This window comes from Mobula birostris, chromosome 1, assembly GCF_030028105.1.
Source record: "Mobula birostris isolate sMobBir1 chromosome 1, sMobBir1.hap1, whole genome shotgun sequence".
Lineage (NCBI taxonomy): Eukaryota > Metazoa > Chordata > Chondrichthyes > Myliobatiformes > Myliobatidae > Mobula > Mobula birostris.
In genome coordinates this window covers 14865583-14887122 of record NC_092370.1, presented here as the reverse complement: position 1 = coordinate 14887122, position 21540 = coordinate 14865583, and the positions used below count along the sequence as shown (strand labels likewise).

Sequence of the window (21540 nt, the reverse complement as noted above, 5' to 3'; positions counted from 1 at the left end):
TTGACCGAAAACAATAATTCTTGTGTCTTAATCTAATGCTCGGAGAACTTCCAGATTATTTTGACTTTGTTTCATACACTAGCCTTTAAATTGACAACTTGAGGGAAGATTTCATGTTGTACGTTCAGCCTATCAGGTCAGCATACTTTTTCCATGGCCTGATTTGGAAACTCTATAAATGCTTGTGGTTTCTTTGTGGTCAAACACTTGACTGGTCAAAAAGAAAATCAACTCAAAACACTGAGTACCAAGGGGGGGTGGGGGGGGGGTGGAATGGGTAGCAGGGGTTCTTTCTTTCAGAAACATAAATAACATACATCTTTAACATTACCAAAGGTTTTTAAGCATAATGCAATTTTTTTTAATTCATTAGTGTACTTATAAATATTATCCACTGAGGCCCTCCGTTGGTCGGGACCAACCATAGATGTTGCATCCCTGGTGTCTACATGATACACAAGCTGGGGCAGTATGATATGGAGAGTAAGCTGTTGCCCACGTAGCAGCCTCCCCCTCTCCACACAGCTGACGAACCCAAAGGAGTGGCAGAGACTGAGACAGTTTGGTACTGGAGTTGCCAGTCAGCATTTGAACTCAACAGTGGACTGCTTCAGGGACTTCAGCTCCAGATTTTACCTCCCGAAGCCTTCCCTATGAGTAGGTATAGCTGCAATGTAGCAGAAGATTGAGATCAGTTTTGTTTCTCCTAGATGAGCTGCTAACCGTGGCTGATGATCCCCACCTACCTGAAGCAACTGGTTTTAAGGCGGCAGTAACCCACCTTTACCCCTTTCCTGTCAGTAGAAATTGTTCTGCCGGGCTTAGTAACTAAGCCACATGTAAAGGCCAGGAGCTGGACTTGATTGTTTGAGATGCATGCCATTAGGAGCATTTAATAGGTAGTAGGAACTTATCCCCACTATCCACTCCCGGCTATAACAAACTTAAGGAACTTCTACAGTAAAACTCATCCACTACAGTAAAATTATACAAGTTCTTAGAGAAAAAATTTCTACTTATTTCTTTAAGTTTTATAGTTCCATAAGTTGGAGAACATTAGAATTCTTTTCTCAATTTTTAACTGAAAATATATGGAACAGACGCCCCCAAAAGGAAGTTAATCCTATTTCGAATAAACAAATGGATAATTATTTGATAGATTTGTCTACTAAGCCCAGCATAACCGTTTGAACTGACAGGAGAGGGGGCAAAGGCATCTTAAAACCAGTTGCTTTGGGCAGATGGGGCTCATTACTACTGGGTGAAAGCTTATCTAGAAGGAAGATGGCGGGAGGAGAAGACAGCGGGATGACACAGCGTGTGCGGCCTCTCCGGCGATGAATATCTGTAATCTGTCAAGTAGGATGCTGTGTACAATTCTGATTTGATGGAGGAATATCTGGTGAAACTTCTGAAATGCCTGTTTCACTGCCGCCGCTACTGTGTGATCTGAAATCTCCGGAGGGGAAGGCCCCGAATCCTGGGCATTACCTGTTGCTTGGCGGCCGGGGCTGGGGTCAAAGCACTCGGCAGAGATGCTGCTCGGTGTTGGAGGCTCGAAGTTTTCGGACGGACTCAGAGTCAGACTATGGTCGGGTGCTTCCAGGATGCTGCATCGGCAAGTTTGCGGCGCTGGAAGCTCATGGCAGGGAGAGTTTCTCCATTCAACCGTCTGCGTGAGATGTTGGGGCTATCGGGACTTTGAGACTTTTATTTTTTACCGTGCCCATGGTCTGCTCTTATCAAATTACGGTATTGCTTTGCACGGTTGTAACTATATGTTATAATTATGTGGTTTTTGTCATTTTTAGTCTTGGTCTGTCTTGTGTTTCTGTGATATCATACCAGAGGAACATTGTATCATTTTTTAATGCATGCATTTCTAAATGACAATAAACGAGGACTGAGTGTCCTCATAATCAAATCTAAACTCTGATCTCAAACATCCACTGCCTTACAGCTATACCCACTTAAGGGGAAGGCTTCATGAGTAAACCCCAAGGGAAAATCAGTAGCTAGGGTCCCTAAGGCAGTCCTACATTGAGTTCAGTGCTGACTGGCAACTCCTGCGATGTCACTGGTGCCAAACTGCATCAGTCCCTGCCGTTCCTTTGGATTCATCAGCTGCATGGAGAGGAGGCGCCTGCTCCATGGGCAACAGCTCTCCATATCCAGCTGCCCAGGCTTGCGCATCACCGAGACACCTGAGCCGCCATTGCATATGTTGTCGACCCTGACCAAGACTTCACTTCAGCTTGTCTCTTCTCCCACACCTCTCCCCTTTCCCTTCTGAGTCACAGAGACAGGCTTAGTGCCAAAGACCTGATTGTTGTGGCTTTCCTTTGCTAGGTCATTCGCCCCATCACCCAACCAACGGGATCCAAAGTAGTATACCTGTAGCTGAGTGGAATGGCCACAGGGGAGCTCTGCACTGCTGCCTGTCCCCTTTCCCCTTCTTGATGGTCACCCAGTCTCCTGAGTCTTGAGCCTCAGGTGTAACTACCTCCTTGTATGTCCTGTCTGTCACCCTCTCAGCCTTCTGAATGATCCGGAGTTCATCCAGTTCCAGCTGCAACTCCTTAACACGGTCTGCTAGAAACTGCAGCTGGATGCACTTCTCGCATTTGTACTCGCTAGGGACACTGGAGGTCTCCCTGCCTCTCCACAACCTGCAAGAGGAGCATTCCACTCTCCTGCATGGCAACCCCACTGCTCCAATGTTATTCTAATTCTGCTAGTCGATGCCAACCATGTTGTCCTCTCAACTAGTCTCAATTTCCCGTGTTCGGCCCATGTCCCTCTAAGCCGCACCCCTCCATGTACCCATCCAATTACATCTTATGCTATTGCAGATGCTTTAACCACTTCCTCTGGCAGGATGCTCCATACACTCACCATCCTCTGTGTGAAAATGTTGCCCCTCAGATCCCTTCAAAATCACTCCCTTCTCACCTTAAACCAATGCCCCCAACAGAGAGAGAAAATGAAAACCTCTGGCCCCTTGAAGAGGGAAAGAGAGAAAAAAAAAAGGACACACCAAAAATGAAGTTACATATTTTTGGAAAACATGTCCTATAATAAACCAGAAATATAGGGTCAGCAGCTCCAAATCATACCGAGTGTTCCTTATAGACAATCTGCCTAAAGGACAATTTAAACCTGGACCAGTACCTTGCCTCTGAACTACAGTTACTATACAAAAAAAAATCCTTCCAGACACACAAATATTATCTTGAAATTTTTTAGAATGAATCACAGCATCCAAGTGAAGGCAATTGCCTGCCAAATGACTGCGTACAAGGCACATAATAAACAGCAGCAAAGACTACATCTCCATCAACAGATTTGTATATTTTACCTGTCTCTCCCCAACTCCTTTGACAATTCTAATAATTTACCAGGAAATGATGATGATTTGACAGATACTATTGCTTCAAATATTTTTGCATGAATATATTCAAAGTACATATGACAACTTAGCTTGTTTTCAATCAAATATTTTTCCCCATGTGTTTGTGGCAATACAGAATATTTAGTGCTTAAAAGGTGTACCATATAGCCTACTGTATATTATGGGACTACTTTATGTTGTAGTAACACGTTGTTGAGCATGCGCTGTTAGGCACATATTGATCTGTATGTGTGTGTTCAGTTCGGTTTCAGTCAGTAAAGAACCCTGTTAACTTAGCTCCTGTCTCCAGCGCTTTCACTTATAGCTTTGTTGTGTAATCTGGCCACATACACAACAAATTGGTGACGAGGTTAATGAACCTACATCGTATCGGAATGCCGTGTTTTAATTGATAACGACACTCGGAAGAAGAGCACAAAGAACGAGACAAGGAGCAGGAGAAGGCGGCCACAAGTCGGAAAGGCAGCAAGAGCCACAGTCGGAGCCGCAGCACGCCCAGCCGAGACTACAGCCGGCGCTGACCCCAGGGGCTGAGGGTCTCACTGCCCCAGAAGTGAGATAAAAAGGAACGATACATGCATCTAGACGGAATGCGCTCGGAACACTAACAAAAAGGTCATCCATTGCATCCGGTGCTCCCGGTGTGGCCTCCTCTACATCGGTGAGACCCGACGCAGATTGGGGGACCGCTTCGTCAAGCACCTCTGCTCCGTCCGCCACAACAAACAGGATCTCCCGGTTGCCACCCACTTCAACTCTGCTTCACATTCCCATTCGGATATGTCCATATATGGCCTCCTCTACTGCCACGATGAGGCCAAACTCAGGTTGGAGGAGCAACACCTCATATACTGTCTGGGTAGTGTCCAGCCCCTTGGCGTGAACACTGAATTCTCCAACTTCCGGTAATTCCTTCTCCCTCCCTTCCCCCATCCCAGTTTCACTCTGCCCCCTCCTCCAGCTGCCTATCACCTCCCTCATGGTTCTGCCTCCTTCTACTATCCATTGTGATTTCCCCTATTCCTTCTTCACCTTTCCTGCCTATCACCTCCCTGCTTCCCCTCCCCCACCCCTTTATCTTTCCCCTTACTGGTTTTTCACCTGGAACCTACCAGCCTTCTCCTTCCCACCCTCCCCCCACCTTCTTTATAGGGCCCCTGCCCACTCCCTCTTCAGTCCTGACGAAGGGCCTCGGCCCGAAACATTGACTCTTCGTTTCTACGGATGCTGCCCTACCTGCTGAGTTCCTCCAGCGTGTTGAACGTATGGAGACGTCATGTGGATCAAGACCTGAATGCTCAGGTGAAAAACTCAACAACACCTTACCCTGACTCCCCGGACATAGAAATAAACACTCCTGATGTGACCACATCAGCCTCATCCACAGATAAGCCTGTCATCAGTGCTGAGAACCCACCTGATGTACCTGTGGAGACTCATTCCCCAAAGCAAACGTTTCAGGACAGACGTTACCCAGAGAGGCAGAGAAGACCCCCCCCCCCGAGACTTGAATTATAATTACTATAATTATTATTACGTTACTTTGTTATAATTTGATATTATTAAGTTACTAAGTACACAATTGGTAGGCGTTTGTATGTAAGGGTACACATTTTTGTTTAGTGTAGTGCCCCAGTAAAAAAAAAGTTGATATACTATTAAAATAAAAGGGGAGGGGAGTATACCACATAGCCTACTGTATATCATGGGACTACTTTATGTTGTAGTAACACGTCGTTGAGCATGCGCTATTAGGCACGTATTGATCTGTATGTGTGTGTTTAGTTCGGTTTCAGTCAGTAAAGAACCCTGTTAACTTAGCTCCCGTCTCCAGCGTTTTCATTTATAGCTTTGTTGGGTAACCTGGACACATACACAACAAAAAGCATCCCTACTTTACTAAACAAGAATAAAACACTTAAATCCACTTTCTTATCTTTTCAGTTTTGGTTATATTCCAGAAAAATAGCTTTCATATCAATTCAGCTTGTCAAGAAACCCACTCAAATCCTGTAAACAATTTTAGCTCACGGCGTTATAAAACCTCTTGACTTAGTGTACAAAATGTGCATTTTGGAAAGAAGTTAAGCAGCAAGACCTCAAAGATGGCAATCTCTGACATACCTGTCAGTGAACATAAAAACAGGAGCACAGGACAGAGAAATGTATGACTGGGAAGGCAATCCTCACGGGAAGATTTGCTAGTGAAGTGGAGGATTTAACAGGGTGATCGGGCACAGGAAGGTAGTCATGAAAGGGAGAAAATAATACGTGAAAGGTATCAGAATACTTTTTATTAGTTTATTGATTTTTGGGATACGAGCACCATCAGCAGGGCCAGCATTTATTAAGGTGGTGGTGGTGGTGACCGGCAGCCTAGTAAAGGTACTTTCACAGTGTTGTTGAGAAGAACTGAAATCCAGTAATGAACAGCCAGCAACTGCAGAATTTAATAAAACTGCAGATGCTAGAAATCTGAGCTTGTTGCCACAGGTGGCTGTGGTGGCCAAGTCATTGGGTATATTTATGGTAGAGGGTGATAGATTCCTGATTAGTCAGGGCAGGAAGGGATATGGAGAGAAGGTAGAAGATTGGAGCTGAGAGGGAAAATAGATCAGCCAGGATGAAATGGCGGCACAGGCTCCATAAGCCAAATAGCCTAATTCTGCTCTTATAGTTTATGGTCTTATGTTGTATTGTTAACACAAGTGAATACGGAACATTTGGGAAGAAATGGAGAAGAGATAGAAATAGAGGATGAGAAGTGAATTGACGAGGCATTGTGAAAGAAGATATGGGACTGATCAGGCCCAAAAGGTTTCTAGAGAAGGCAGAAGGAAAGGTTGAGTTAGTTACTTAGCACCTTACATTAGTCTCCACCAAGAGAGATGATGCTGCCAGTGTCTAAGAAAAAAAAATGTGATTGAGATTCTAGATGGGTGAAGCGTTGTTCAAGCATACATCCAAATTTGTCATCTGACTATATACATATACAACCAAACAGAACAAAGTTCCTCTGGAACATGGTGTACCCACAAAACCTCTATCACACACAGCACGTAAAACAAAATATTACCACAAATAAGTTAATAATATAAAATATAATTCAATGTGTATGGCGTGCACAGCACAGGTAAACAGTAAATAGTAAATAGTAAACAATTTGCCGTTCTAGTGACAAGACCTCAGTGGTGGCAGGGTATTCATTAGTTTCACAGCCTGAGAAAAGAAGCTATTACCCAGTCTGGCAGTCTTAGTTCTGATGTTTCCTGATGGTAATGGGTTAAAGAGATTGTGGAATGGCTCATAGGAATCCTCAACAATGTTCTGGACCCCTTGTGTACAATGCTTCCAGTAAACATCACAAATGAGGGGTAGGAAGACCCCAACAATTCTCTCAGCAGTTATTACTATCCTCTGCAGCTTCCATACCACACAATGATGTAGCCAGAAAGGGCACTCTCGATGGTGCTCCTGTAGAAAGTTGTTAGAATGGGGACAGGGAGCCTTGTATGCATCAATTTCCTCAGAAACTGCTCTCGGACTCTGCTGTGCCTTTTTGACTAGTAAGATGTTTCAGGTCAGTTACGTGCACACGAAGGAACTTGGTGCTCTTAACTCTCCATGTCAGACCACTGATGTACAATGGAGAGTAGTTGGCCTGTGTCTTCCTGAAGTCCACAATCAACTGTTTTGTCTTGTCTACGTTAAGACTCAGATTGTTATTCTCACACCATTTGATAAGCCTCTCTAACTCCCCTCTGTACGCCGACTCACTGTTGTTGCTGATGAGGCTAACAACTGTAGTATCATCAGCGAACTCGATGATGCGGTTTGAGCTGTATCTGGCATGTCGGTCGTGAGTCAGCAGCCCTGGGAAGCACCAGTGCTCAGCATCATGGAACTTGAGGTGTTGCTGCCAACTCAACTGACAGGGGTCTTTCCGTCAAGAAGTCCAAGATCCAGTTAGAGACGGATATTGAGTCCTAATGAGGACAGTTTACGACCAGCTTTTCAGGGATGATCGCGTTAAACACGGCGCTTTAAGTCGATAAGCAGGTGGGACTGATGGAGAGGTGGGCTGAGACTACGGCATCATCAGTGCCCCTGTTTGAGCTTCTGGTTTCAGATGATGCTTCTGAAGGCAGGCAACAGCTTACTGGCAGTTCATAAAGCAAGAAGTACAACTAAATACTTTATTAATAACCCTTTTCTGCAGAAAGTGATGACCCAAAACAATGAAGAGGCGAGCCGAGGCGTGCGGGTGCAATACAAAGTCAGAGCGGGGTCGCTGCATGTTTGAGAGGTGGTCGCAGTGAGGCTGAGACATGGTTGAAACTGCGTCTGGGTATGCGAAGCAGAGAAGAGTCGGTGGAGTTCCGGAGGAGGCCCATCCACCTAAACTGAGAGCGATGTCTGATCGACCCAAGCACCTAGCCCATCAGGAAAGATCAGGTACGGTGGTGGTGGCGTCCAAGTCCAGAGGGTATCGATGTAACAGGCCCTGGGCCCTAGTGCGGGGAACGACCCCGTGTTTGGACAATTTAAATGCCAAGCCAGATGGACTGAAGAGGCAGGGTGCTGGGACCAGAAGTGAGGGCTGGGCCGGTTCTGCATGCTGCTCCAAGGCACTTGCTCTGCTCTCCACAGTCCTGAGGCTGAGGCTGCATCACTGCTCCGGCTGCTCTGGGCTGCGAGCTCCACAACGATTTGCTCTGCTGTGCGATGAACTGAGGCTGAGGCTGTGGGCCTGCTCCGGGCTTCATGATAACAGACTCAGTCCCGCTCCGAACACTGTTGCTTGCTTTTATTGTTTGCACAATGTGTTTTTTTCCCCCTCTCTCTGCTCATTGGGATGATTGTGGATTGACAGAGAAAGCCAGTGTGGAAAAAAAAAAGGCATATATTTTTGATGAAGTAACAGAGAAAGTCTAGGCGAAAAAAATGTGATTAATGCATTTTCTATATATAATTCAAACAGAGTTTGATGAAGTGCCATGTAATAAGCTTGTTACTATGAATGAAGATCATGGAATTAAAAAGATTACAGCAAGCAGGAAAGTGGAAGAGTGAAAGCTTGTTATTCAGAGGGGAGTGAAAGTGTACATAAATAGCAGCTGACACAGTGGAACAGCAGACAGTACTTCTTTCTCACAGCTACATGGACCCAACTTCCATCCTGACTTAGGGTACAGTCAGTCACAGAGCACTACAACACAGAAACAGCCCCTTCGGCCCATCTCGCCCATGCCAGGCCATAATTCTGCTTAGTCCCATTGACCTGCACCTGGATCATAGTCCTCCATACCTTTCCCATCCATGTACTTAACTAAACTTCTTTTAAATGTTGCAATCGCTAGTCTTTGCAGAGTCTGTGACTAAGTGGGCTGCCTCTGAATGCCACAGCCTCCTCTCACATCCCACAACCATGTCAGTGGGTTAAATGGCTACTAAATTGATTCAAAAGGTGAGGGACTTTGGTGCATGGCAGCAGAGTAGAGGTGCGCTCTTTGGAACTGAAGAAGCAGAGGAGAGGTCTGATAGAAACACTTAAGATTACAAGACAACAGATGTATATCATGAAGGCACCCAGCAACTACAATTATCAAAACCTGAAGTAAACATTAACCTGCAGCATCTGTGGAGGGAAGTGGACAGACGAGAGGATGTTTTGGGTCAAGACTCTTCACCTGGACTGAAAAAACTTGAACGGAGATTGCCAATATATTGCCAGCTTCCGCTGATACAACAATGAAGAACCAGCAGGTATAAAAATGAAGGTGATTGGCTAAAGAAACACTTGAGGAGAAACATTTTTATACAGTGAGCGTGGAATGCAAAGCTAGAGGGAATAGGGGTACCCATTTAATTGAGATGTGCAATGTGGAACTCATGAAAGAAAATAATAAGGGATGTTGGGAGGGGCTGAGGGAATGAACCAGTTGGACTGCTGTTGCACAGAATTGAAGGACTAAGTATCCTCGTTCTGTGCTGTTAACTTCCTACGATCCATACTGTATCTTTACAACTAAATACTGGCTGGACAGCAAAGAGGCCTCTGTCTTTCCTTAAATTCTGGTAAAGTATAGCAATGGAAACAGTCATTAAATATTCAATGGTCCAGCACAAGAAAAGCCACTAGAGGGCTAGGCTGGGTAATACTATAGCTGCAGTGCAATAACGCATGGATCTAAAATTGAGGCTCCATTTCCTACAGTTCTGAATCTAAATTAATTGCCAACAAATTCAATGACCCTCTTGTACAAGTTGAAGGTGGGAAGGATGAAGTATCTTCAGGTGGTAATGAATTATGTACTTTGGAAAACATAGTAGTACAAATCGTAGAGAATCAATATTGTTTCCGCTATAGTAATAACATTATAGACCTGCTGAAAATGTAAAGCAGCACAAATAATGTGTTCCGTAGAAGCTTTTCTTCGTGTATCCGGTTTGGTCACCGGCCACTCAGCCATGGTTTTCGGTCGGGCACCAGACGCTCGGAGAGATTCGGCGGAGGGGGGGCGCCCGGCACTCGGCCAGGGACCATGGTCGAGTGGTCGACAACTTGGGCCGGCTCCCCCACCGGACTTAGTCTGGTGAGGAGGGTGTGAGGACACCCAGCAGGACTAAACAAAACACAAGGCCTGACAAAGGGCAGATGAGCTCCTTGTGAGCCAATGGCCATCTTCTGTGGAAGAGATTAAAGCCTCACCACGTATCTATGAATCGTATGCTATGCACCGAGTTAGAAGAGCCTCACCACGTATCTATGAATCGTATGCTATGCACCGAGTTAGAAGAGCCTCACCACGTATCTATGAATCGTATGCTATGCACCGAGTTAGAAGAGCCTCACCACGTATCTACGAATCGTATGATATGCACCGAGTTAGAAGAGACATGATGAACTTGGGCGCTGCACCGTGTGCCTGGACCTGCCCAAGGCCTCCGCCTAAGGAGGGGCCGAGCTCGAAGAAGCGGCTACAGCTGGAGGCCGACACCGGCCTCGGGCTCGAGTTCGGCGGGGGCAGCAGCGGGTGGTGCCAAGGCGGCCAGCGAGAACAAACTGGAGGAGAGGCTGTACTCGGTGCTGTCGCAAGATCGAAGATGGAGGTGCACAGCCACCAACCCCGGATTCAGGACGGCACCCACTGACTGACTGAGTGAGAAGCTTTTAAGTTGCAATTTAAAAATATAGATTTAAAAGGATGGGAATAATAAAGATTACCTAAAATATAGCCATGTACAATATCAAGAATGGTCAGAAAAAAAACAGACGCAGATAGAAATACAGCAACAACTAATATTTGACATTTAAGGTCTGCACTACCATTCAGTACAATCATAGCTGATCTTGCATATTAATACCATACTCCCATTTACTTCCTATAAATCTACTGTACCCAGAAATGTATCCATTTCTGTTCTTAAAAATGCTCAGTGACTTGGCCCACAACCCTCGGGAGTAATGAGTTCTGCATCCACCAAAGTTCAGAAATCTCTACTCATTTCAGTCCAAAATCTCTTCCCCAAAAACTAGATACCATGACCGCACATTCTAGACATCTGTGATCCTGTATTTAATTCCGTCTGATATGGCAGACAATATAGCATTTCTTTTCTTAACTGGTTGCTGCACTTATTTTTTGCTTTCAGTTCTTTATGTACAAGAATATGTAAGACTCTTTGCACATCATCACTTTCCAATCTATGCCATTTAAATAATATTCCATCTTTCCATTTTTGCAATTGAAGTTAACAACTTCATATTTATTCATATCTGTCAGATCTTTCCACACTGCACTCCATCAGCTTAAGTTGCCTGGAAACCTCTATGTTCCTCCTCTGTCCATAATACCTCACAACTTCATGTTGTTTGCAACCTTAGAAGGACTGATCGATGTTACGGATAGCTGAGAACCCAGTGCCAACCCACAGGGCATCAATATTAGTCTGCCGGCCACCGTAAAAATCATTTCTTTCTACATACTGTTTTCTATGCGTCAAATTTTCCATCCATTCCAATACATCATGCCAATACCATGTGCATTAATTATGTATATCAAGTTTTAGATCTGATCTTAACATAAGCTTAATAAAAGTACATATAGTAAATATCTACTGGTTTTCCTTCACCTATTCCAGCAATCACATCATCATAAAACTACTGCAACACACATCAAAGTTGCTGGAGAACACAGCAGGCCAGGCAGCATCTGTAGGAAGAGGTGCAGTCGACGTTTCAGGCCGAAACCTCTTCCTACAGATGCTGCCTGGCCTGCTGCGTTCACCAGCAACTTTGATGTGTGTTGCTTGAATTTCCAGCATCTGCAGAATTCCTGTTGTTTGCGTTGATCATAAAACTACTGTACAGGTTTCCCCCGCCGTCCGAAGGTAGAGCGTTCCTATGAAACGGTTCGTAAGCCGAAATGTCATAAAGCAAAGAAGCAATTACTATTTATTTATATGGGAAAATTTTCTGAGCATTCGCAGACCCAAAAATAACCTACCAAATCATGCCAAATAACACACAAAACCTAAAATAACAGTAACATATAGTAAAAGCAGGAATGATATGATAAATACACAGCCTATATAAAGTAGAAATATTTTCCCACAATCATTACTGAACTCTTCTCCGGAGTGAAAATCTCACACAAGCGCTGTCGGCAGAAAATCTCACGCAAGCGCTGTTGGCAAAAACACGGCGCAAGCGCTCTCCAGTAACCTTTAAGCTATGAAGCTGCCAAATCATACCAAATAACATGTAAAAATACTGAGCCGATACAAAGTAGAAATAATGTATGTACAGTGTAGTATCACTTACGGGAATCGGCACAGCGCCGAGCACACTGATGATGGTGTGTTAGACCAAGTCGTCGGAGTTTGGGTGGTGCAGTGGCCCCCCACCCCCCAGGCCGCTGAGCGATACATTGCCGCGAAGAACGCAGGGGTCCAGCGGTAGCCAGGAGGTACACAGCACATTTTTAAGAAAAAAAGCCAAAACAAACATGTTGATTAATTAGGTGCCACCCATAATTGTCAGCCCAAATCAGTGCCAATTTCCGATTGCGTCGTCTCTGATCTGGGCCGACAATTACGTGTCGGCAGCACCTAATTAATTAGCAAGTTTATTTCGGCTTTTTTCTTAAAGATGTGCTGTGTGCCTCCCGGCTACCTTTGCATTCTCCGCGACTCAGTATCTGTCTGTGGCCTGGGGGTTGGGGTGATGTGACACTGGGGTGTCATCTCGTCACCTATTTCCATTAGGGCAGGCAGCTCATCTTCTCCTATCTCTGCCCCCCTCGATGTTGAAGGTCGAGGTTCGTCGTCTGCTGTGGCTGATGTGGAAGGCTTGCTTGACTGCTGAGCCTCGCGTATTTTTCTGTCACACAGTTCTTTAATAAGGACTCAAACCATCCTGCAAGTATCCCCTAAACCGACGTACCCTTTCAAAATTGAAGTCGTACTTTATCATTACTCATTCGGTTTTGATTGTTATCCTTTTTTCTTCCAATTGCATTAGCTCTTCATCTGTCAGTTCTTGGTGATGGGATGCCAAAACCTCTTCAACATCATCTTCATCAGCTTCCACAAGCCAAACTCACTTTGTCCTTACTTCGTTCACCACGATCGAAACGCTTAATTATGTCTAGTTTTACCGTAAGTGTAACACCCTTACGAGCTCTTTCAGGCTTTTCCAATACCATAGAACTCATCTTGCAAACGGCTGCTCACAGGGTCGTGTTTAAGCAATGCCAGAGAGAATCCGAGGGAGAGCGGCTGCTCGGGGCGCGCTGCCTTTTATCGTGCGCTGAATTTTTTTTTCTTAACAGTGAAAACACCTTCTGAAAGCGAAAATAGGGTATGAATGTAGGTCTTTCGTAACAATGAGGTTTCGTAAAGCAAACATTCGAAAAGCGGGGGACACCTGTAGTTCCTTAAGGTTGTTACAGCCGGGGGTGGTAATGGGGACAAGCTCCCATAACCTATTAAATGCTCCCAATGGCGTACACCTCAAATAGCCTCTGACAATCAAGTCCAGCACCTGGCCTTCCTGTGTGGCTTGGCTACTAAGCCCGGCGGAACCATTTCTACCGACAGGAGAAGGAGCAAATGTGGGTTACTGGTGCCTTAAAACCAGTCGCTTTAAGCAGATGGGACTCGTCAGCCATGGTTGGCAGCTCGTCTAGAAGGAAAACTCTGATTTCAAACCTCCTTGCAGCTATACTCACTCACTGGGAAGTTTCAGGAGTAAACCCCAAGGGAAAAATCCAGAGCTGGAATCCGTAAGGCAGATCTACATTGAGTTCAATGCAGACTGGCAATTCCTGCGATGCTGCTGGTACAAAACTGTATCGGTCTCTGCCATTCCTTTGGGTTTATCAGATGCGTGGAGACGGGGAGCCTGCTACATGGGCAACAGTTTGTTTCACATATCCTATTGCCCAGGCTTGTGTATCTAGACAACTAGGACACAATATCCATGGTCAACTCTGACTGACGGAGGCCTCCGACTCAGAAAACTACACTAAGGTTTGTAAACAAGGAAAAATCCGCAGACGCTGGAAATTCGAGCAACACACACAAAATGCTGGAGAAACTCAGCAGGCCAGGCACCATCTATCGAAAAAAGTACAGTCGATATTTCGGGCTGAAACCACTTCTTTTCTACCCAGAAATTTGCATACTTTAAGTGTCGTGTTGCCTCATCATTTCTAATAACCTTCAGCATTTTCCCCACTTCTCAGGTTTGGCTGTCCATCTGTAATATTAGCACAGATTTTCTCTCTCCAGCAACAGTGGCATGATCAACCGGTCATTTTCAGCATTTTCTTTGTGTGTTCGGGTCTGAGTAACAGCTCAAGCCTGTATCGAAGTTTTTACACATCCCTTTTTTTATTTTTCTTCCTAACTGTCCTCATTAATCAATCAAACAGATGGTCCAGTAAACAGTGAAATCACAGACAAAATGCTGGAGCACTAATGAAAGGTTTTGACCTGAAATGTCAACTGCTCATTTCTCCCCATAGCTGCTGCCTGATCTGCTGAGTTCCTCGAGCATTTAGTGTGCGATGCTCTGGATTTCCAGCATTTGCAGAATCTCATTTTCACAACAATGAAATCACTTCTGCAGCCCTTATTGGAGATATCCCCTTCATCCTGTTCATTCAACTCCTGTCCCCAACTTCCCTGCAATTTAAAGCCAATTTATTTTCTCACTTTCCAAATTCTGGTGAAGTGTTTTCCCACTTGAAAAGATGCTGTTCGATATGCTGAGCTTTCATCATTTTCTGTTTGTATATCTAATTCTGGGCTAACGTCTGCACTTCCAGGTTTTCATTCTCCATCCTACTCCACATCCTTTGCCATCTTTCAAAATGCATAAATTATTCCACAATTCCAAAAACTGATCACCAATCCTTCCAGCATTTCCATAACCACCTTCAAACAGAGTCATTATGCAAAGATTTTTACTCCCTCACATTGTGGGATGGATGTAAGATTTAAATAAATTCTAAAATGCCAATTATCAGGCACTAGGGATTTAGTCAACTTACAGTTCCACTGATTCCTCCAGCCACAACTTTTTTATAAATACTAATTAACTTCAGCCTGTCACCTTTCTTAAATTTTGGATCCCTACCTTTTCCAGAACACCATTGTTCCATATTCTGTCAGTTCTTGTGAAGACCTTACACTCAGTGGTCTATTCATTACTGCAAATATCTAATCAGCCAATCATGTGGCAGCAACTCAATGCATAAAAGCACGCAGACATGGTCAAAAGGTTCAGTTGCTGTTCAGACCAAATATCCGAATGGAAAAGAAATGCAATCTAACTGACTTCGACCCTGGAACGATTGTTGGCATCAGATGGGGTTGTTTGAGAATGTCAGAAACTGCTGATCTGGGATTTCATGCACAACAGTCTTTAGAGTTTACAGAGAACATTGTGGGAAAAAAACGTACAGTGAGCGGCAGTTCTGTGGGCGAAAATATCTTGTCAATGAGAGGTCAGAGGAGAATGACCAGACTGGTTCAAGATGACAGGAAGATGACAATAACTCAAATAATACACATCATGTCAAACCTTGAAGTGGATGGGCTACAGCAGCAGAATACTCCATACGCTCAGTGGCCATTTTATTAGATGCAGAGGGTATGTAATAATGTGGTCACTGAGTGTACTTTACAAAAGAAAACTTTTATAAAATCATGATATGAAAGCAAGCAGACTTACCCACTGGCCAAATTCAGGAGTTCCTGCTTTTCAGACACACTTGACTTTTCTTCTAATTCCCACAGCAGAACATTAACGAGGTGAGAATTCTTGATAATAATGGGCACTTCTTCAAACATATTCTCTGAAGTAATGAGGGCTTTCTTTATTCTAGTTGATAGAGACATGTGAGAATTAATAAGACTGGCAGTACTTCTGAACTTCTATAAAAAGGTGATTTGTCCTCAAACATCAACTGGAAAGCAGCATCAAAATTACTTATTTTTATATAATAAATGGGTATAAAAAAATGAGACACTTTGAAATAGGTACCTCTATTTCAAAGTTTTTCAGGATTTCGGATATGCACATATTAATTAGGAACACAAGGAGGTCACTCAGGCCTTTGACTATTGAGCATTCAACAAAACCATAAGACCATAAGATATAGGAGCAGAATTAGGCCATTCAGCCCATGAAATCTGCTCCGTCATTTATTCATGGCTGATCAATTTTCCCTCTCAATCCCATTCTCTTTCCTTCTCCTTATAACCTTTCAGGCCCTGACTAAACAAGAACCCACAATACAACCCTCCTGAAGCAACAAATTCTGCAGATTCACTACCCTCTGGCATTCCTCGTCTCTGTTATAAGGGAATATCCCTCTATTCTGAGTCTGTACCCTCTGGTCCTAGACTCTCTCCACTATAAGATACATCCTCTCCACATCCACTCTATAAAAGCCTTTCAATATTCAAAAGGTTTTAATGAAATCCCCCCTCATTCTTCTAAATTCAAGGAAGTACAGGCCCAGAGCCATCAAACATTCCTCATATGATAACCCTTTCCATCCCAGAACCATTCACATGAACTCCTCTGAACCCTCTCCAGTGTTAGCACATCCTTTCTTCGATAAGGGGCCCAAAGCTGTGTCTTCTACCACCCATGCTAACCTTTCACCCTCCATAATCCCTTTACCCCACTAGTGTCAGGAAGGAGGTACAGAGGCATCAGGACGAGGACTGCCAGCTTCTTTCCTCCAGGTTGTGGGACCCTGCCACCACCTAGGTTTCATCACTTGGACAGTGAGCTGTTTATTGCTTACCTGTGCTGCACACTTCACATGCACTTTGAAATATATTTTAATAACTCAGTCGTGGTAATATTATGTTTTATGTGCTGTGTATGAAAAAAGGCTGCAGGAGCACCATGGTTCACAGGAAAATTGTCTCATTTGGTTGTATAGTCAGATAATAATAAACTTAAACTTGAATTACTTATCGAAAATCCTATTGAACTCTTACGTTGTACATCAACGATTTGGATTATGGAATTAGCTTTGTGGCTAAGTCTGCTGATGATACAAAGATAGGTGGAGGGGCCGGTAGTGCTGAGGAAACAGAGAGTCTGCAGAGAGACTTGGATAGATTGGAAGAATGGGCAAAGAAGTGGCAAATGAAATACAATGTTGGAAAATGTATGGTTATGCACTTCGGTAGAAGAAATAAACGGGCAGACTATTATTTAAATGGGGAGAGAATTCAAAGTTCTGAGATGCGACGAGACTTGGGAGTCCTCATGCAGGATACCCTTAAGGTTAACCTCCAGGTTGAGTCAGTGGTGAAAAAGGCAAATACAATGTTGGCATTCATTTCTAGAGGAATAGAGTTTCGGAGCAGGGATGTGATGGTGAGGCTCTATGAGGCACTGGTAAGACCTCACTTGGAGTACTGTGTGCAGTTTTGGTCTCCTTATTTAAGAAGGGATGTGCTGACGTTGGAGAGGGTTCAGAGAAGACTCACTAGAATGATTCCAGGAATGAGAGGGTTAACATATGAGGAACGTTTGACCACTCTTGGACTATACTCCTTGGAGTTTAGAAGAATGAGGGGAGACCTCATAGAAACATTTCGAATATTGAAAGGCATGGACAGTGGATGTGGCAAAGTTGTTTACCATGGTGGGGGAGTCCAGTACGAGAGGGCATGACTTAAGGATTGAAGGGCGCCCTTTCAGAACAGAGGTGCGAAGAAATTTTTTTAGTCAGAGGTGGTGAATCTATGGAATTTGTTGCCACGGGCAGCAGTGGAGGCCAAGTCATTGGGTGTATTTAAGGCAGAGATTGATAGGTATCTGAGTAGCCAGGGCATCAAAGGTTATGGTGAGAAGGCAGGGGAGTGGGACTAAATGGGAGAATGGATCAGCTCATGATAAAATGGCAGAGCAGACTCGATGAGCCGAATGGCCGACTTCTGCTCCTTTGTCTTATGGTCTTAAGGGACAGTTCTTGTTGTCACGTTACAGGAAAGAAGTGGAGTCTGGTTTCCACTGTTATCAGCCTTGTACAATGAGGTGGACTCCTGGCATCATAATCTACCACACTGTGATCTTGCACTTCATTGTTTATTGCATTGCATTCTTTCGGTAGCTTTTAAACGTTATTCTACATAGCTACCACTTTAACTTATTCTGGCCCCATGCACACTATGGAAGAGAAGTGTTTCATTATATCTTTGTATACGTGACAATTACAAACCAATATTAGTACTTTAGAAAGCGTGCAGAAAGGATTCAACAGAACCTCTTTTGGCGCTGGTGACACTTGCAGGCTCCCTTAGCGTGATCCTCACTAATTTGATTTGTCTCAAACGATGCATTTCACTGTAAGTTTCAATGTACATTTGATGAGTAAAGCTAATCTTTATCATGACCCAAAATTCCATCATCAGGGACCCCTAACACCCAGGCCATGCTCTCTTCGCGCCACTGTCATCGCGAAGATGGTACAGGACCCTCAGCACTCACACCTCCAGGTTCAGGAATAGTTGTCCTGTCCAAGACCGGAAGAAGCTGCAGAAGATCGTGAACACAGCCCAGCACATCACACAAACCAAGCTTCCATCTTTGGACTTACTTTACACTGCACACTGTCAGAGCAGTGCTGCCAGGATAATCAAGGACACAACCCACCCAGCCAACATACTTTTCGTCCCTCTTCCCTCCGGGAGAAGGCTCAGGAACTTGAAGACTCATATGGCCAGATTTGGGAACAGCTTCTTTCCAACTGTGATAAGACTGCTGAACGGATCCTGACCCGGATCTGGGCCGTACCCTCCAAATATCCGGACCTGCCTCTCAGTTTTTTTTTGCACTACCTTACTTTCCATTTTCTATTTATGATTTATAATTTAAGTTTTTAATATTTACTATCGATTTGTACTCCAGGGAATGGGAAGCACAGAATCAAATATCGCTGTGATGATTGTACTCTCTAGTATCAATTGTTTGGCGACAATAAAGTATAAAGTTATTACCCCACAACAATCAGGCTCTTAAACCAGTGGGAATAACTTCACTTATCCCCACAAACTATGGACTCACTTTCAAGGACTCTTCATTTTATGTTCTTTATATTTATTGCTTATTTATTATTATTACTTTTCTCATATTTGCACAGTTTGTTGTCTTTTGCACACTGGCTGTTCGTCCGTCCTGTTGGGCGCTGTTTTTTATTGATTCTATTGTGTTTTTGGATTTACTGTGCATACCCGCAAGAAATCAAACCTCAGGGTTGTAAATGGCAACAAAAATGTACTTTAGTAATAACTGTTCTTTTGTTGTACTCTATGTAATCTGGGATAGAGCTCCCTGGATTACAAAGAAGATAGAGAAGGTGATGAAAGAAAAAAAGCATGGCACACATGAGGTGCACAATTCCAAAGAGCCTGGCTAAATAAAAATAAACGAGAGGGAAGTGAAGAAGAAAATAAGACAAATAAGAAACAGTATTTGAAGAGAAAAGCACTTAATATAAAAAGGAATTCAAAAGGGTTTGATAGACAAGTAAATTAGTGCTTAGTGAGAAGCGATAAGTCTAACTTGGGATAAAGTTCAAAGTAAATATATTATCAAAATACATATATGTCACCATTGAGGTCCATTTTCTTTCAGGCATTCACAGTAACACAAATACAACAGAATCAATGAAAAACTACACACAAGGACTGGCATAAAGCAAAAGGTGGCAGTTCAAAAGTATGTTTCTTAAAGTGAAATTACAGTCTGCAGAATGCAGCCATAGCAGTTCAGAAGGTGTATATCTAATAATTTTGTGAGTTGCCCACAAAACACTTACATCGCTATCTTGAGATGACAGTAGCAGAAGGTATAGATGAAATACTACATCAATACTCTGTATCAGTCTATGTATCAGGGTACTATCAGTAAGAACTAGTTTGATAGCAGATGGCCTATAAATTGCTGAGGAGATGGTACCAGCAAGGATGGCATTACTTCTATATAAATAAATCACCTGATTTTTATAGGATGTACTCTGGGTTTGAGTGGAGAGATAGAGACACATCTCTACCAAAGAAGATGTGAGGCACTCCTTCCTTCCACTTGCCTGCAGGTCACCCTTGGGCAAGATGTAGCACCTATTCAGCTACCCCCTCCACCCCCGATCAGGGTCACGTGAAGTCATGGAAGTAGGTAATGGAATGTCGTATGAGTAGCTCGTGCATATCACAAGTCCTGGTTATGTGACCACTGATGCTAGACAGACAATCTCTTAAGAGTATTGGTAATGGTTGGGGTTACCCATCTTGTAAAGACACTGTCCAGTAGAAGGCAATGGCAAATAACTTCTGTAGAAAAACTTGCCAAGAACAATCGTGGCCGTAGAAAGACCAGGCTCGCCTACATCACATTACGTGGCACATAATGAACAAACGACTCTGGGTTACTGAGGGGAGGATAGGGGCAATATGTGCATCTATTTTTAACTGCACCAGGTGCCAGAGGAATGGAAAATGGCATATGCAACACCTTTATTCAAAAGTGGAAGCAAAGGCACTGCCAGGCAACTATAGCTGTAGGCAATTTTTTTTTAAAAACACAAAAATCAAGGAAAACATTAAGAAAGTGGAAAAGACCAAATTAATAAAGAGTGAGCATAGGTATGTTCATTTAAAATTGTGCTTGAGAAAGTAGATTGAATCCTTAATATGGTAACATAGGAGGCTGATGTAAGAAGCCAATGAATGCAATGCAATGGATGTTGTTAATAGATTTTTTTAATATTTGATAAAATCCAACACAAAAAGGGAAGTGTGGGCAAAAAATATAAATAGAGATGTAGATTGTGCTAATGTAGTAACGGAAACACAGACAACTGATGTAGATGTAGAATCATGGAATGCAGCAGGACCACACCCAAGTTTCAGGACCTCACTAATTATGTTATAGTGTGCACCCATTACTGTAATAGATATCTGGATAAAGTAGAAACATGAAATACACAATGACCACACCCAAGTTTCAAGAACCTCATTATTTATGTTAGAGTGTGCACCCATTATTGTAATAGAAAATAGGATTAACTGGACTAATAGAATGCAGCAGTGGTGACACACAAGTTTCAGGAACCTCACTTCTATGGCATGGATCCAGTTGTAATACAAAATTAGATTAAGTAGAAACATAGAATGCAGTAGTAACGACATCCAAGTTTCAGGAACTTCACTAATTATGTTATAGAAATTTAGATTTGCTGTTAAAAACTTGTTGATAATCATTTATCATCCACTAATTATGTTATAGAAATCGGATTTGCTATTAAAAACTTGTTGATAATCATTTATCGCTCATTATTTTCAATACCAACTCCATGTGGCCTTTCAATCAGCTCCCACAATCAGTAATATTGACGCCTATGGACTTAAAGGTCAGCAGCATCAAGGTTTGCAAGCTGGCTTAAAGAGCACGGAACCAAACAGTGTAGTCTCCAAGGTCAATGAGAGAAAGAACTTAAGACACAGGTTAACATATGAGGAATGTTTGATGGCTCTGAACTTATACTTGTTGGAGTCTAGAAGAATGAGGAGGAATCTCACTGAAACCTATA

At 43.4% G+C, this 21540-nt stretch overlaps 1 protein-coding gene across 1 annotated transcript in view; it reads right to left on the bottom strand.

The window, feature by feature from the left end:
• The window catches only part of LOC140192437 (eukaryotic translation initiation factor 3 subunit H-like), a 155229-nt gene that overhangs the window by 20316 nt on the left and 113373 nt on the right, over positions 1 to 21540 (bottom strand). The window contains exon 5 of the mRNA XM_072250272.1: positions 15657 to 15806. Coding sequence (XP_072106373.1) covers positions 15657 to 15806 — 150 coding nt within the window. The remainder of the gene's footprint in view (positions 1 to 15656; positions 15807 to 21540) is intronic.